Source organism: Lontra canadensis, unplaced genomic scaffold (genome assembly GCF_010015895.1).
Source record: "Lontra canadensis isolate GAN:19392208 unplaced genomic scaffold, GSC_riverotter_1.0 scaffold1, whole genome shotgun sequence".
NCBI classification, from domain to species: Eukaryota; Metazoa; Chordata; class Mammalia; order Carnivora; family Mustelidae; genus Lontra; species Lontra canadensis.
In genome coordinates, this window is record NW_022630995.1 from 98,283,261 (window position 1) to 98,299,417 (window position 16,157).

At 37.3% G+C, this 16,157-nt stretch overlaps 1 protein-coding gene across 6 annotated transcripts in view; it reads left to right on the forward strand.

Annotated features, from left to right (window-relative positions):
- The window catches only part of COL25A1 (collagen type XXV alpha 1 chain), a 451,863-nt gene that overhangs the window by 368,282 nt on the left and 67,424 nt on the right, over window positions 1-16,157 (forward strand). For all 6 annotated transcript variants that reach the window (XM_032860080.1, XM_032860071.1, XM_032860089.1 and 3 more), the window contains exons 13-15: window positions 5,274-5,327; window positions 7,433-7,459; window positions 9,844-9,888. In XM_032860080.1, the coding sequence (XP_032715971.1) occupies window positions 5,274-5,327; window positions 7,433-7,459; window positions 9,844-9,888 (126 nt within the window). The remainder of the gene's footprint in view (window positions 1-5,273; window positions 5,328-7,432; window positions 7,460-9,843; window positions 9,889-16,157) is intronic.

Consider the following 16,157-nt stretch of genomic DNA (forward strand, 5'->3'; position numbering starts at 1 on the left):
AAAGAATAAATAGGAATGGAGAGCAGAAACCCCCATTTTCTTGACTTTTTCCCAAACAGTTGTACCCAGAAGTCCCTGTTGGGTGCCTTGCTCAGTGCTTCCAATGAATCTTCCTCTACCAGGTGTTACCCAACTGCTTCTAAAGCCACTGAGGCCCCCAAGTCTCATGAAAGGACACACACTCCCCACTATGGCTGCCTGCAGAAGGCATCTAAAAGCCAGTCCTGCTCACCCTGCAAGCCACTGAGATCACTCTGTGCACTGTCACTGGCAGGAGAAAAAGCACACTCAGTGTTTCATTTAGGTGTCAGTGACCATTAGTCTTTATTTTACTGCGTGAGAATACCAACACCCCCAACTCCAGAGGCAGGGGAGCAACCTTAAGACTGATACCATGTTCACAGCATAGAGAATCTAGTCAGTGATGTTAAAACAACATATAGTGACAGGTGGTAGCTACGCTCGTGCTGACCATAGAGTAATGTATAGAGAAGTGGAATCACTATGCTATCTGAAACTAATGTGACATTGGGTGTCAATTATACTCAAGTAAAAAATTGAAAAATAAATAAAAATAAATAAGCCTAAGGAAGAGTTGAAAAGCCCAGGCGGGTGTGGCGGGGGGAGACCAACACCATATTCTGCTCAGTATCACTCTTTCCATCCACTGATGGTTCATCTTCCTTGTAGTTATTTCCCTCTTCTGTTTGGATGAGTTCTTTTTGAAAATGCAGCACTTAAACAAAATCGGTTTTGACAAGTGAATGTAAAATTATATGATGCTAAAAATTTTAAGCTCCAACTCATTGTAAATTCGCATTGCAAGAATAGAAAACAGTTGCCCTCAGGCGAGGGATATTACCAATGACCTATTTCCCTTTGGCAGTCAATTTCGTAAGACAACCACACTCCTTCCTCTTTTTCAGCATTCTTTCAGGTTGCCCCCAATTAGCAGTACCTGAAACAATTGTAAAAATCTTGAGTGATGTCTTATGTTAGAATTCGAAGGAGCTAAAGAGCGTTTGGTTTGAGGGAGAGAGAAGGGAGGGAAGGAAGGAAGAAAGTAAAGAAAATAGCGAGAGGGTTTCCTAAAAGCCAGTCCAACTTATTTTTAGCTTAAATGCACCGATCATCATTTGTGAGTAATAGGGAATGCTTTAGAATTTAAACTATTAGAGAGAAAACCTTATCAATCTACATCTTAAGTTAACTGTTGTTTTTCATTATTACTATCTTTGGAATATCCTTCAGTACTTGTGAAATGCAATCAGAAACTGATGGACAGATTCTATAACAAAAAGGAAACTCTCTACATTTGAAACCTGTCATTTTTTCGTCTATACTTTTCTGACTTTTTTCATATGTATATTTTTAATACATTACATAGTAATGTAATATTGTAACTCTATGTGAAGGGGACTCATAGTATTTTATGCTCATACACCAGAAAATATTAATATACTACATGACATATGGTTCATTCTTCTTCATTCATTCCTTTTGATTTGTGTCTCTTTATTTCATGAAATGCAAGAAAACTTCATTCAAAGCAAAAAATTCTATGATCTTAATTAGATGTCCTCTTAAGTTATTTTTGTATGTATTGTTTTTTTCTGGCTCAAAAGTCAGCTCTTTGGTCACAGGTGCCTGTCATACGTATTTCATCTTTATATCCCACGAAACATGCAGTCTAGAGTAGAACAGGTAGAAAATTCTCACTAAATGTTAGTTGAATGAATTGATGCCTTCCAAAATCCCACATCTTGGACTTGGAGCTCAGAGTTACACAGCATTTCATTCTTAACATTCCTTTCCCACAACCTTTCCCAATTCCTTCCCACAACTACGGTTGGATAGTAGCAGAATGCTCCATAGCCTCCTAATCAAAGTTTGAATATATTCTTCTTCTTCTTTTTTAAGATTTTATTTATTTATTTGACAGAGATCACAAGTAGGCAGAGAGGCAGGCATAGAGAGAGGGGGAGGCAGGCTCCCCCGCTGAGCAGAGAGCCCCATGCGGGGCTCAATCCCAGGACCCTGAGATCATGACCTGAGCTGAAGGCAGAGGCTTTGCCACTGAGCCACCCAGGTGCCCCTGAGTGTATTCTTCTTGATAAAACTTATTAGAAAGGTAAAATGCTGTGAGTCACTTTCTCACATTTCTTTTTATCTTCCTTCGGTTCATTCAAGAAACAGCTTTATTCACTTTTAGCTTTAAAATTTTGTGAGATACCTATTGAAATGATAAACACACATACAAAAATTTAACCTTACAAGTGATAAATGTAAAACTGGGCAACAGTAAACTCTCATTTGTGCTTATTAATATTGCCCCCCAAATAATTAAAATTGTGATATCTAGTGCCAATGAAGTTGTGAAAAAGTAACACAGAGGGGGGACCTATTGAAGCAGATAAAACTTGAATCCTTTGGAAGACAATTTAGAAATATTTACAGAGGTGGGTGTTTTAGTTTATCTTTAATAGCAGAGACTGGCAACAAGCAAGTATTCAAGTGTTTGGGACAGACTAAACATATGATCATAGAGGACTTTGATTGATGATAATCAAACTATTCACAAGACAATCATGAATATCATGTGAAAACAAATACCAGATATTAGTATCAAATATCAATAGTATCAAATAATAAAAAATCAGAATGTCAAACTATGTAATAAGCTTGCAATTGCTTGAAAACATGTAAGTATAAATAAAAAAGACTAGAAGGAAACAGGACAAAAAGAAAACAATTATTATAGGGTAATAGAATCCTGGGTGCAATTTTTTGTTTTGTATTATGTTAAAAGATTATTTTAACAGTATATAAAAATGTTAAAACGGGATCAAGTTTTAGTCCCTCAGTGTTCATATATTAAGGAGGATGTTAACCAGATACCTAAGCAACGTTTCTCTTCCTTGCCTCAAAATCTCAGCGTGTACTTTGTTCAGTTCCAGAGGCTTAACTATTTTTTTATTATTATTCTGGCTACCATGGTTATTCTTTGAAAGTCTAAACAAAGTTCATATTGTTTCTTGGCAACATCTCTTGTTTGCATTAAACCACGAGTTATGATATTAGTGCATCCTGTTGTGGGTTCTCTGAAGAAGGCAGACGTGATAGCTCTTCTTCTGTTGCTGAGTAAATGACAGTCCTTTTTCTGGGCATATTCTATTTCTGAGTTCTTACTCTTTGTGATGTGCAAATGGCCAGTCAAAAATTTCCTATAATGGCCATTGCTCTTCTGTCAGCATTTTTGCCATTTATCCACGGAAAGTGCAAGAGTTACAATTATAGTGTAACTTTATATACAAAGCAGAATTTCTTCCAGGAAATTAATATAATCCAGTATAGTAGTAAAATATTTTTTGCTTTTCTGGAAGGATGACATAAGCTTCCTATTCTTAGTTTATCTGGATTTATATAAAGATATAAATCATCTTTATATAAGCTATAATTAATTCAGGTTTCCATACATTCTGAAAGGTCATTTTTTTTCTTTTTTTTCCTTTAAAGATTTTATTTACTCACTTGACAGAGATCACAAGTAGGCAGAGAGGCAGGCAGAGAGACGGGGGAAGCAGGCTTCCCACTGAGCAGAGAGCGCGATGTGGGGCTCCATCCCAGGACCCTGGGATCATGACCTGAACCGAAGGCAGAGGCCTTAACCCACTGAGCCACACCCAGGCACCCCGAAAGGTCATTTATAAGTGAGGAGTATAAACCAAAGGATAATAAGGATGGAAATACTCCCATGTATTCTCTCCCAATATTTAGATGCTTTCATTCATTCTGGAATGCATCGTACTCTTAAGAGCACAACCTCTTAGGTTAGATCATGAGAGTTCAAATCTTGGCTACAGTTGTGTAAGTCTAGAAAAGTTGCTGAAGCCCTCTGTGCCTTAATTTCTTCATCTGTTAAATAGAGATAAAGGTAGTACTTACCTCATAGAAACTGGTGAGAATTAAATGAATTGATGAATGTAAAGTTCCTGGCACTTAAAAATGGTAGTTATTTATCATTATTAATGTGCATTTTTTTTAAGCTGAGAGTACAAATATTGAAGCGCAATCTCTGCCCTGTAGGAGACTTAGAAAACAAGCTTAAAAATCAACTAAGTTGGGCGCCTGGGTGGCTCAGTCGTTAAGCGTCTGTCTTTGGCTTAGGTGGTGATCTCAAGGTCTTGGGATTGAGCCCTGCATTGGGCTCCCTGCTCAACAGGAAGCTGGCTTCTCCCTCTGCCCCTCCCCCTGCTTGTGGTCTGTCTCTCTCTGTGTCTCTCTTTGTCAAATAAATAAATAAAATCTTAAAAAAAAATCAACTAAGTTTGCTGTGAATCCAAAACTGCTCTAAAAATAAAGTTTTTTTTTTTTTTTTAAATCAACTAATAGCTTTACTACCCTCACTGGAAAGAAGAAAGCTGTACCATCCATCATTGGTGCACACTGTAAAGGGCTTTGGGAATGTTCTTAACTGAAATAGAATTCTATTTGATATGACTTGGAGCCACATGGAAGAATTGAGAGTCAGAGTATCTTATCCTTGCTGCTGGGCACTTCATGACTTCTCATTTTTGGAAAACAACTACTGGTTCAGAGCCTAGGAAAACTGTTCCACAGTCTCTTCTTTCTGAGATGGGAAATTTTTCTGACCTAGTAACCATCATCTTTCTCCCAAATGCCTGTCATTCAATAGGACAATGAGAGGCACAGCTCTGAATGTCTTATTCTAATTATTTTTGCCGTGAAATTGAGAAGAGAAACCAAAGCCATTTTGACTTTTGACTTTTGCGTCAAATGTGTCTAATTTTGTTGGTGTTCAAAGATGTGTGTGTTCTTTAAGCTATAGGTTTAGAAATGCTCATTTGATTAAGTCTCATAAATGTAATGATTTGGTCTTTATTTTCCTGAGCTGATGAACCACTTGCAAGTTCTCCATCGAGAGGGCTTGTGTTTTCAGATGTCTTTAACTCATTCCACAGATATTTATTTATTGCCTACAAGGTACCCCGCATCATGCTAGATATACATTTCTGTCAGTAAGTTGCTTCAGCTTTCTTAATGGAGAAAAGACTGAACAAAGGAAATTAACCCTGTTTATCCTTGGGCCCTAGCACATAGGATTTGGGACCAAATAAGCTAATTTGTATTTACACTAGTAGACACTTATTTTTCTACTTCCAGATCATTATTGGACAGCTATATCCTCTAATGATCTATATAATGTATAGATTTTATGTCTTTTATTTAATAGTGTCTATTTTTTTCATGAGGGTGATCCCGGGGTGCCTGGAGCAGTAGGACAAAATGGAATACCAGGGCCAAAGGTTAGTACAAGTGAAACCAAGCAGAATCATTTGAGATATGAGTTTTCATGAAATTGTAAGCTATAACAGTTTTTTATATCCCACTGGTGTTACTTGGATGGAATATTGTTAATAGTATAACATGCTGCTGAGTAGAAGTTTGTGACTAATGACTAAATTATGTGTATGATTCTCATTAGCATTACACATGCAAAAAAGCAAATAAGATACAATTGTCGAAATCTTTATTCTGGGATATTTCAATAACATGAAAAAAAGCCCATATTTCAAATATGACTCTTGTCATTTTGCCACTTAATAAGCATTTTAAATCATAGGCCATGTTAATACTGCCTGAAATGTGCATAATATTCACAAGATTTACTAAAGATGACTTTCATGGTGCCACTGTGGTCTTTCTGCAGTATTTGGTCACCTCCAGCACATACAGAATATAACCAGTCAACAAGACGAAGAGCAGAATAAAGAATGTGACATGTTTTGTTGTTTTTTTAAGATGTTTACTTTCTTAAAGTAATGTCTACACCCAATACAGGGCTCAAACTCACAGTCCCTAGATGAAGAGTGGTACGCTCTACCGGCCTAGCCAGCCAGGTGGCCCGAGATGCGGCATGTTTAAAATTTGAAAACGGATATAGTCTGAATTACTATAGAGGGAAAACTTGTAATGAGGGTTTGGGGGAGGTTGCAGACTTTCTTTGTTTTTTTTTTTTTTTTTTTTTTTTTTTTTTGAAGAACAAATGAATTTATTAAATATAAAAAGATTGAGGACAGTTTAAACCAAACAGGCAGACAAATCCCAAATCCTTTGATGAGTGAATATCCCTTGAGGTACATAACTAATGTCTAATCCCGTCAGCTGTGCGGGTGTGTGTCCGTACCCACAGATGCCTGTCAGCTGATTTTACAGATCACATTGCCATTGACAGGCGCCTAGGACAGACCTAAAATTTATAGACCTGTCCTTTGTCCTGCAGGAGAGGAAAGAAAATATTCCTTCTGGGACTACGCCATTCTCCTGTCTTTTCCCCCTCCCTTCCTCCATGCTAAAAAGCCAAATGATAAGAGTTAATGCTTAATGCATGTTCTCAGTGCTAGTCTTCTGTTGCCTAGCAACCATCAGGATGGATGTTGAGCACTGAAAGGTGGCTTGAAATTCAGAAAGCCAAAGGGTCAGACTGAGTCCCAGCAACTGAAAACAGTCTTGCCTCCAAACTGATTTTGAGGGATTTTTAATTTTAAAAAACACAATAATCATCTTGAGCCAATTTTTTTAAGCAGCCTGATCTCATGGCAACACTTACTGATGCTTTTCGTAAGAGGAATATTATCATGATGTGCCTGATTTACTTTAGAGTTCTTCCACTCCATTGCCTGTGCCTTCCTAGGTAAAGTGAAAATAAGGATTCTCTTCAAAGCACAGTTTTGCATTTTAGTCCTCATACTGTCCCAGTCATCATTTTAAATAAAGACATTCTCCTAAACTCATGTTCACTCTGCCCCATTCTAATCTCTTTCCTGAAGGTACCAGTGTTGCACAAAATATACCTGATTTGGAACATGCAGGTTATCAGCAGGTTAAAGAGAGTCATGATACTCTTAAGGGGTCCAAAGTCAGATCTGTGTTCAGGATCATGTTTGAAGAAGACAGATGGGGGAACTACACAGACTCTAGGCCCCTAAAATAATCCATACGCTTGGGGCTGCTTTGAATAAAAGACCATGAAAGGATGTGCTAGTTCACCTTACTGATTCTGAGTTTGGGAGGAATAAAAACTTGAAAACTAAGAAGCTGCTCAAGACATTGAATTGGTACCACATTGTTCTTAATGCCCCCAAAATGGTTTCTGGATGATAATCTTAAATACCTTTCTTTCATCTTTTAAAATCAAAGAATTAAGATTACATTTGATATTAATATCCATGCCCAATTCTTCAGGAAACTCATCTTGAAATTTGTTTTCAATATAGCAATTCTATGTTGGCAAAATAGAAAGTGTCGCATATAATTGACTTATTATGGTCAATATCTGATTTTGTTAGGTGGTGTTTAATTGGGTGTTTTATAATTTAATGTGTCTCTCAATCTTTGTTCTTTTGCTCAGGGAGAACCTGGAGATCAAGGCGAAAAGGTAAGAATGACTCTGCCCGTAATCCACCCCGCCCCCCACAAAGAGATATCAAACCTAACTGTATAGAAGTATGGATGAGTAGCTAGCCATAGATACAGATCCATAGATACAGAGAGATATAACAACCACTGTGCTTGTCTAACTGTTAATTAGTAGGAGAAAATAGTGTAATTCTTATGTATGGAAAGAGGTTTGGATAAAAAGGTTTAAAGAAATGGAGGGAAAGGGAACAAATTTGAACATTCTATGTCAAGCTTCTAAATGGTATTCAGAAATCCGTAGGCCTGAAAAACTTGTTTTTGCCTACTTTCTAATGCCACTCCAATGCTTTTCTAAGCATCTGTATCTCTCCTTACTGCTTCCTAGGTCACGAAGTTAAAGAAATACAGATGTTTACCTGTAACAAAGACACTGGAAATTGCCCCACAAAGAATTCTTATAAAAAAGCAAAAGAAACACAAAAGGAGGCGGAGAGTGCCATATGTTAAATTTCTCACAGACGTCCTTCCTGACTACTTTTGGGGCATCCTGATTATTTTTAGACTCTCATTACATATCGTGGTGCTAATTTTCCTGGTTCTCATGCTGTTTACTTTGATAATGCTTGAGACATGTGCTGCCTATGTAGGAAGCTACCAAAACATTACATCATGCTCTTCAGAAGTGATCTGAATATTCTGATAAAGTAGTATCATCACTTCCAATCCTAAAAGAAGTACCCCTAAAGATCCAGCACACTTCTTGAATGTGTATTTTTCGGCACTGTGAAGCAAAAATTAAAAAGACACTTATTTAAATGGAGGGAGAGCAAAGCAGAGGGAAAGGCTAGTCCAACCCTTCACTTCGTGACCACTCTGAGTTAGTCCTCCTCAGAAGAAAGTCTGTTGTGTCTGTTTTGTTTTTTGATAAAGGGATTTCCAAGCAATCTTTTTAAAAGTATGCTAATAGGCTGCCTGTGAAAGGTTCCTCTTAAGAGATTATCGGTACATTTATTTGGCTTCCAACCAGTTCTTTGTAACTAACTTGAAATTAATTAGTCATCAGGTCACTCTTTTGTGTAGAAATTAAGGAGGGGAAAGGAGCAGGGCCCCACCATCCCAGGGATTCATCAGAGAGAGCTACTGGGGCTGCTGGGCTGCTGTGGTGTGTCCCCCGCCACAGACAAATGCCTGAGCAGGTTAGCTGCTTCTTTATCTGAAACAAGAAAAGGAAACAGAAAAAAGTAGCAGTCTCTTTCCTAATCTCTGCCTTCTTCCACGGAAACCATGATCAGTACTTGATGTCTTATGTAAAGGAAATTTTTAAATGCTGAATTGACCTCTTAGGAAGCTAAACAGAAGAAGGGCCTTCCAGCTTAGGCAATCTATGAACAATAACGCATTGTTACCGCTAACGGCTATCATTAACAGTTTATGCTGCATCAGAAACTGGCCTAGTTGTTTTGCACAAGCATAGTGTTTATTTCTTATAACCCCACAAAGCATTCTTGCCCTTCTGTTACACATGCGAAACGTGATTCAGGGAGGATTTCATTTGCCCAGTAGGTGTTGGAGCTGGGCTCAGTCTGCCGGCGCCAAGGTCCATGATGTTTCCACTGTAACATGCTGCAAGACTTAAATGAAACAATTCAGCATTGAAGGAATCAAAGCATGGATAATGAGCGAATGACTTTTTTTTTTTTCCCCTAACGCTTTGCTTTGTGGTAGAAAGGAGATGTCAGGGAGGGAATAAGCACAGGAAATCTAAAAAATAACCCAGAAAGCATAAACTCTCCAGTTTCTTTTACCATAGTTAAAAAAAGAGAGAGCGTTCAAATAAAATACAGGGTGTTCAATGCACAGATGCAAAACACTTAGGTGCAGACAAACTAATCTTCCGCCTGCAGTTTTGAGGGCTGTGTCATGCACTTCTAAGCCCTGGAGATTTGATTTGAGCTGAACTTGAAGACACAGTAGGATTTACACAGAGAGGAGGGAAAGGGGAGGGCAGGAGCTCAGGGGGGCAGGAATGGCGGGAAGGATGGACAGGGAAGTGCTGAGGCATGTGGCATATTGAGGGAATGGTCAGGAAAAGGCTTTCTTGAGGCGAACACAAATAATGTTAAGGAGGCTTTCGGTGCCAGAATGAGCTATTCGAATCAGAGAAAGTACTGCTTTCTGTTGATATCATAGAATAGTTTAAAACTGCTCAGCTATGTTCATTGTAATAAATTTTATTTGGATCACTTGATATCAGGCAGCTGCTCAAGTAAAAATACGTTAGCTCTGTAGAACATTTGCAACAGATTTTGATATATAGTGCACTTGAAAGCAAATTCAAAATAATGAAAGCTACTGTGTGTAATGTCACCAATATATTTCACCATATCACTTTCCCCCCCTTAGGGAGAAGCTGGAGAGCATGGCCCCAAAGGTGACACAGGCGAAAAGGTACAGTGTTGTGAAATATGAAAGAGTATGTGTATGAGCAAGAAATATTATTCCATGTATGTGAAAGCAGAAGATTTTGAGAAAGGTGAGTGGTAGTAGCTTAATAAGATAAGATGGGAAATAATTCTACAAGTTTAGAGAATATTTGAATATCAAACTTGTAAAGGTGATCGTTCCACAAACTCCTAGCTACAAATTTAAATATTTTAAAAATAAAAGGGTATGTCACAAATTCTAGAAAATGTGTAGCCTTGTTTATAATAATATGGTCTTCAAAAAGAAAACAATTTATTCATATGTAAGTGGGGCACTCTCCACTCAAAGTTGTAAAATAAAAATTCTAGAGTGATTCCATTTGTTCCAATTTGGGGAGCGAACAAGTCACAGGATTGTGATGAGATATACAAGTTTGAAAGTAAATGTCATTTGATTAGAACCTCTAGTGCAATCTTAAAAATTTACCTTCACTTGAAATCTACTAAATCCAGATATTTCGTCAGCCTTTGCGTTGTTTTTTTTTTTAATCTTTTAAATCGTTATTAGCATTTATATCACAGTGGCCTTGTGACTCATCTTCCTACCTCTTCTCATCACCCCCCTCCCCATCTATCATTATAGCTTCTGCTTGGCTTCATGCCTCACAGATATCTCTGGCATACGAAGGATATTTTACTGCACTTGTGCTGTAAAGAATTAAGAAAAAGATCTCTTAAGCAACTGAAGTTAGAATAGTCAGATTTTCATGAAAATCAAGCTAAGTAATTGAGTGATAAAAAAAGATTTATTCATTTAAGCTTAGAGTTGAGGATAAAAATATTTTGCTTTGAAAATTATTACAGTACAGATGGGTAATGGTTAGTCATAAAAGCATCCCCATAAAAAAGGAGAAATTTACCTTTTTCATTCTTATAAATATTAATATAAATATGGCATGGATAGTAGGAATGAATTAATGTGACCAAGTTGTAGTTATGTTTGCATTCGAGGAGCAGTCCAGAAATTAGAGTGGGCCCTCAGTCTCTGGTAGACCAGGGTTTCCCACCCTCAGCATTATTGACATATTGGGCCAGATAATTCTTTGTTATGGGGGCTGTTGAATGTTTAACATCATACTTGGCCTGCTGCTGCTAGATCCCACTATCTCTAGACATTGCCAAATGGCCACTGTGGGATAACATCACTTCTAGTTGAGAACCATTGCTGTAGACCCGTTCTCTGTATCTGTCAAATCTAATTATCATGCTCCAATCAAATATGGCATGCATGAGCTTAATACTTAATAAGACTAATGATAAACCTCGATCACTCTCAGAGTCAGAATTTCAAACACCAGCTATATAAATCTGGATGTTATATTTAACTTTCCTGTTTATACTTAAAACCAGAGGTCAGCAAACTTCCAATAAAGGGCCAGAAAATAAATATCTGAAGTTTTGGGGCCTTGTGGTCTTTGTCACAACTACTCAACGCTGTTGTTACAGTGTGACAGCAACCATTAACAATATGTAAACAAATGAGTATGGCTGTGTTCCAATAAAACTTTATTTCTGGACACTGAAATGTTAATTTTATGGAATTTTCATGTGTTATGAAGTATTATAGTTTTGTTTTTTTTTTTTTGAGCCATGTAAAAATGCAAAACCCATTCTTAGCACGTGGGCCACACATATGCTGGTGCTAGCTGGAGTTGGCCCACAGGTCTCAGTTGCCAGTCTCTGTTTAAAGAAAGGAGAGCAGTTTTTTCAACTAAGAAAAGTTTATGCCAAGTCTCAACTACACCTATGTGGATTTCTGCAGAAAATTTTATGCTTTACAAGATGCATTTTTAAAGCTTCATTTTTGGAATGTAGGCCAATAATAGTTTCTTTAATCACACATTTTTTAATTTCAATTTTCCAGTCACAAAGCAACTTTTTTCTCTGAAAAGACCAAGTCTATCTCAAGGGAATATCGTTCTTATTTTTTATTTTAATGCAAATCATTTACCATAACAACTCACACAGAGTAACTCTCAATAAATGTTAGCTTTCTTACCACATGGAAATTGAAATCAACTGGATAGGTTGTTTTCTTTTTTATCAAAAAGTTTTATTAGTCAACTGAAATTAAGTACCAGAAATGCTGCAGTTAAAACGGAAATCATTTTTATAAACTTTCAATGGGCCTAAACCGGGGATTGTAAATAGGAATCTGTAACATACAATATGTAATCTGACCTATAGCATTCATCCTGAGAATGCTGTAATTGGAATATAATTTTTGATGTGTTTTTTAAAACATTTCCTGCTTCTGTCATATAATTTGTTTCCAGTATGTTGGAAACACTCTTCTCACGGCCTTTGGGTTCAGTATGTGAAACTCATTCATCATTTACCAAGTCTGAGATGTAAAATAAAAAAATGCTTTTTTTATTTTCCGTGCCATTGATGTAGTAAATTACGTCATTGACTGATTCACTGTAATAGGATTTTTTTTTTCCTTTTGATCCAACTCTGTGCCTTTGGATGGTAAAGTAATCGAAACCTTTCCAGACCAGTCATCTGGAAATGCTGTGGAACTGTAAAAACTACTAGGCTGGGTTTTGTCCACGGCGAGCAACTGTGCTATACTCTAGTCTTGCGAGTAACACGCCAAAGAATGATTTCAGTCATGTGTGGAGTTAACTATGCAAAGGTTATGTTCTGCTCTTTGGAGCGTTACTCCCACCGACAAACGTAGACATCGATTTGTTATCTCTTCCTAGCAACTTGAAAGTAGGCGTTGGTGCAGCAAGCTGAATGGTTTGGTCACCCCACTCTATCATTCATAATTCAGTCTGCTGGACCTGACAGGTGCCTTCACTTTCTCTGGTCCCTCTGTGTCCATTCCCAGAAACACACTGCTTTCTTGGTTTATGCCTGCATAGCATCATTGATTTGCATCCTCCGAGCCTTTTCTTTTCTGTTTTATTATGTTATGTTAGTCACCATACAGTGCTTCATTAGTTTTTGATGTAGTGTTCGATGATTCATTGTTTGCATATCAGAAGTCGCACCTGTATTTGGAGCTACCACCAAATTGTCTCTTCTTAAAATCCTGTGTGAAGATCTATCTCAGTGGGCCCCTGCACCCCCGGTCAATGAGGGGTCTCTCTAACTCAGCACATGTGGTTGCCTCAGCTTAGAACACTCTTCCTGTCTGTCCACTCCTTCCTCCACTTTCTTTTCTTTAGTCCCCTGAGACGACCTTTGTCTATAAGTCATTTCCCTTGGGCAGTCATTTCAGTCTTCTCCAGATTGGTTAGGTTATCTATTCTAGTCTCCCACAACACTCTTTAAAATCCCTTTCATAACCGTTATCATGGTTTATTGTAATTCCTTGTTTAGTTGGACATCCAGCTCATTGGGGAAGAAAAAACACACAAATAAAGAGAAACTATATGATGTCAGACTATTCCCAGCGCCAGTCTAAGTTCCTGGCACATACTTGTAAGATAATAAATATTTATTGAATAAACAACCAGTTTTTAAAAATTTTGTTTTCCTTTCAACTGTTTTTTATTTCCATGGAATGGTAGAACTTTTTCCTGTGACGTGCATTTGTTTATCATGCCTTCTGCTATATACAGAGACACAGGATTTCCCAAGCATGAGAATCTCTTCCTATCCCAGATGTTTCTTTAAAAAAATGGAAAGAAAGGAAGAAAAAGATAGTATTTTTTAATGCTTTTAATCAGGAATTTTTTTGTATATATTTTAGTACGTGGCTGTCATGAGCATCGGCCAAGGGCAGGGATTGTAACTGCATTGCTCCCCGATTTCACCCACCTCCCCCCATCCCTGCAAACAGAACATGGCTGGCACATACTCCGTGCTCAACAAACACTTATCGAGTGAATTAATAAATGATAGAAATGTCACCACATTCACTTGATTTATCCACTTAGACTTTATTAACACATACACAACATTATATATTAACTATTGTGTTTGAAAATAATCACACCCAAAATAGAAACTCTGTGTTTGAATGATCACAAGTCAAATTCATTTACCTCAAGTGTCTTCTCAAAGGATTTTCCCATTTGTGACTCACCCTGTGGAAATGTGTTTCTAGACCAGCCGACTTACGAAACGAAGAGTATACTTGAGACATAGTTGGATTTTTCCGCCTTTAATCCTGTATTCATTTTCATTTTTGGAGTAATGAGGATTATAAGCACATAAATAAGAAATAAGGTATTTCCACGACTTGCAGGACTAGCCTTTAAAATGTTTAACTTATGACTGTCTTTCAGCAGTTGTCTTGCCACTTAAAAGTTATAAAAATTCCTCAAGATTTCACAGTCTAAGTTTTTAAAAAGAGAATTAAAATATCACTCATAGTCACCTCAAATGAAACTGCTCCAATTTCCACAAGTAAATCAGCCTTTCAGGAAACTGTCTTTCTCTTCATCCACTTCCTATGAGAACTAAATTTAGTCCTTAGTCTCATCAGTAGATTATCCAGCCACTTTCCATTAGGACATTGAAATAAAAAGGTTTTAAATTGCAGTTAATACTAGCAACTTCCCTTTATTTTTAAGTTTACTGCAACGTTTATGCCTTGTTGTCAAAATGAAATAAACCAATAATTCTTATTCTAATAAAAAGAACATGAGAAGTCCAAAATTCACTTATCCTCTCATTGCTTCAATTTCCTTATCTATTAAGTGAAAATAGTCATATATGCCCTATCTCACCAGAATTTTATGAGGTCTAAATGAGATGAGAGAAGGGACTTAGCAAAGTCAAAATTGCTTTTAGGAATACAAAGGTCTCCTTGTGCAAAATATTACAAACCAGATTCATTGGTGTTGATGGCTTTCAGATTTGATTTGGTAAAAATAAGTATTATTTTATTAGCCACATTTATTTCACTCCCCTTTGGAACTCAGGTGAATGTTAGTGATCAGAAAGAGAAGCCAGTATAAGACAGTATTTAGGGCCCGTATGTTTTATCATGTTTTAATTTTTCCTTGGGTAATAACAATTACAGACATCCAAGAAGCTCACATATATATCAGTTTCTTCAGTAAACTAATTCATGATTTCCTTCTCCTTCCCAAGTTTTCCCCCCGCTCCTAAATTTTTTTCTCATTGTGATCCTTGACTGCTGACTTGTTTAAAACATTCTTTTTGAGATTTGCTCATTGCTTTGCCATAGAGGTGTTGAACATCTCCTATGGGCTAGGCATGCAATAAAAACAGGCACTGAATCTCTCCCCATGTGGCTGATTGTTTGATGAAGGGACAGACAATGAATAAGCAGAAAACATAAATATGTAATTCTGAAGTGAGCTTTGCAGGACATGAACAGAGCTCAATGCTGGATGGGAGGAAGCTGTATGTGGGGGCGTGTGCCTGAAGTTGGTTGTTGACAGGTTCTTTGAAGCAAAACCATATAAGCTGAGACCTCAAGAAAGAGAAGGTGCCAACCTGGGGAAGAGGTGGGAAGAATTGGGTGAAGGGGACCAGGGCTCCATGGACATGAAGCCCAAGGCTTCATCTCTGTCTCTAAAAGAGGGTGATGAGCAACTTCCTAAATCCAGAACAAGGAACCAGATTCCTGGAGTTCCTTGAGCACTTGAATGCATAGGACAACTGAAGAAATTCCAGTATGTACCTTCCTTCTATGGCAGTTCCTATTTTCTCAACAGTCTCAAGTAGTTAAGTTTTCTCCCTCTTTTTCTTTTTTTTTCTTTCTTTCTTTCTTTTTTTCTTTCTTTTTTTTTTAATTTGCCTTGTAGCATGTTTATGGGATGGGGGTTAGAAGGAGCTTGAAAATCAAGGCCCTTTTGCTGCCCTATTTTAGAGATAGATGGGCACTAAGGATGGCACGTGAGGTAATGAGCACTGGGTGTTATACGCAACTCATGAGAACACTATATCAGAAATTAATGATGTACTATATGTTGGCTAATTGAATTTAAATTTAAAAAAAAAAAGAAAGAAGCAACATTCTTAACTAACCTCCTTTTCTTTTTTCTTTTACACCAATCCCTCTCTGCAGATTTTATAGCATATTTACTTTGGGAATGTAGTCACCCTCTTGTTGTATCCCAATGGAGAAGAGTGCCTTTTAGAAAGTCAATCAGAGAAAGATAATTATCATGTGATCTCACTGATAAGTGGAATTTAAGAAACAAAACAGAGGACCATAGGGAAAGGGAGGGAAAAATAAAACAAGATGAAATCAGAGAGGGAGACAAACCATAAGAGATTTTCCTTTTTAAAAAGAGTTTATTTATT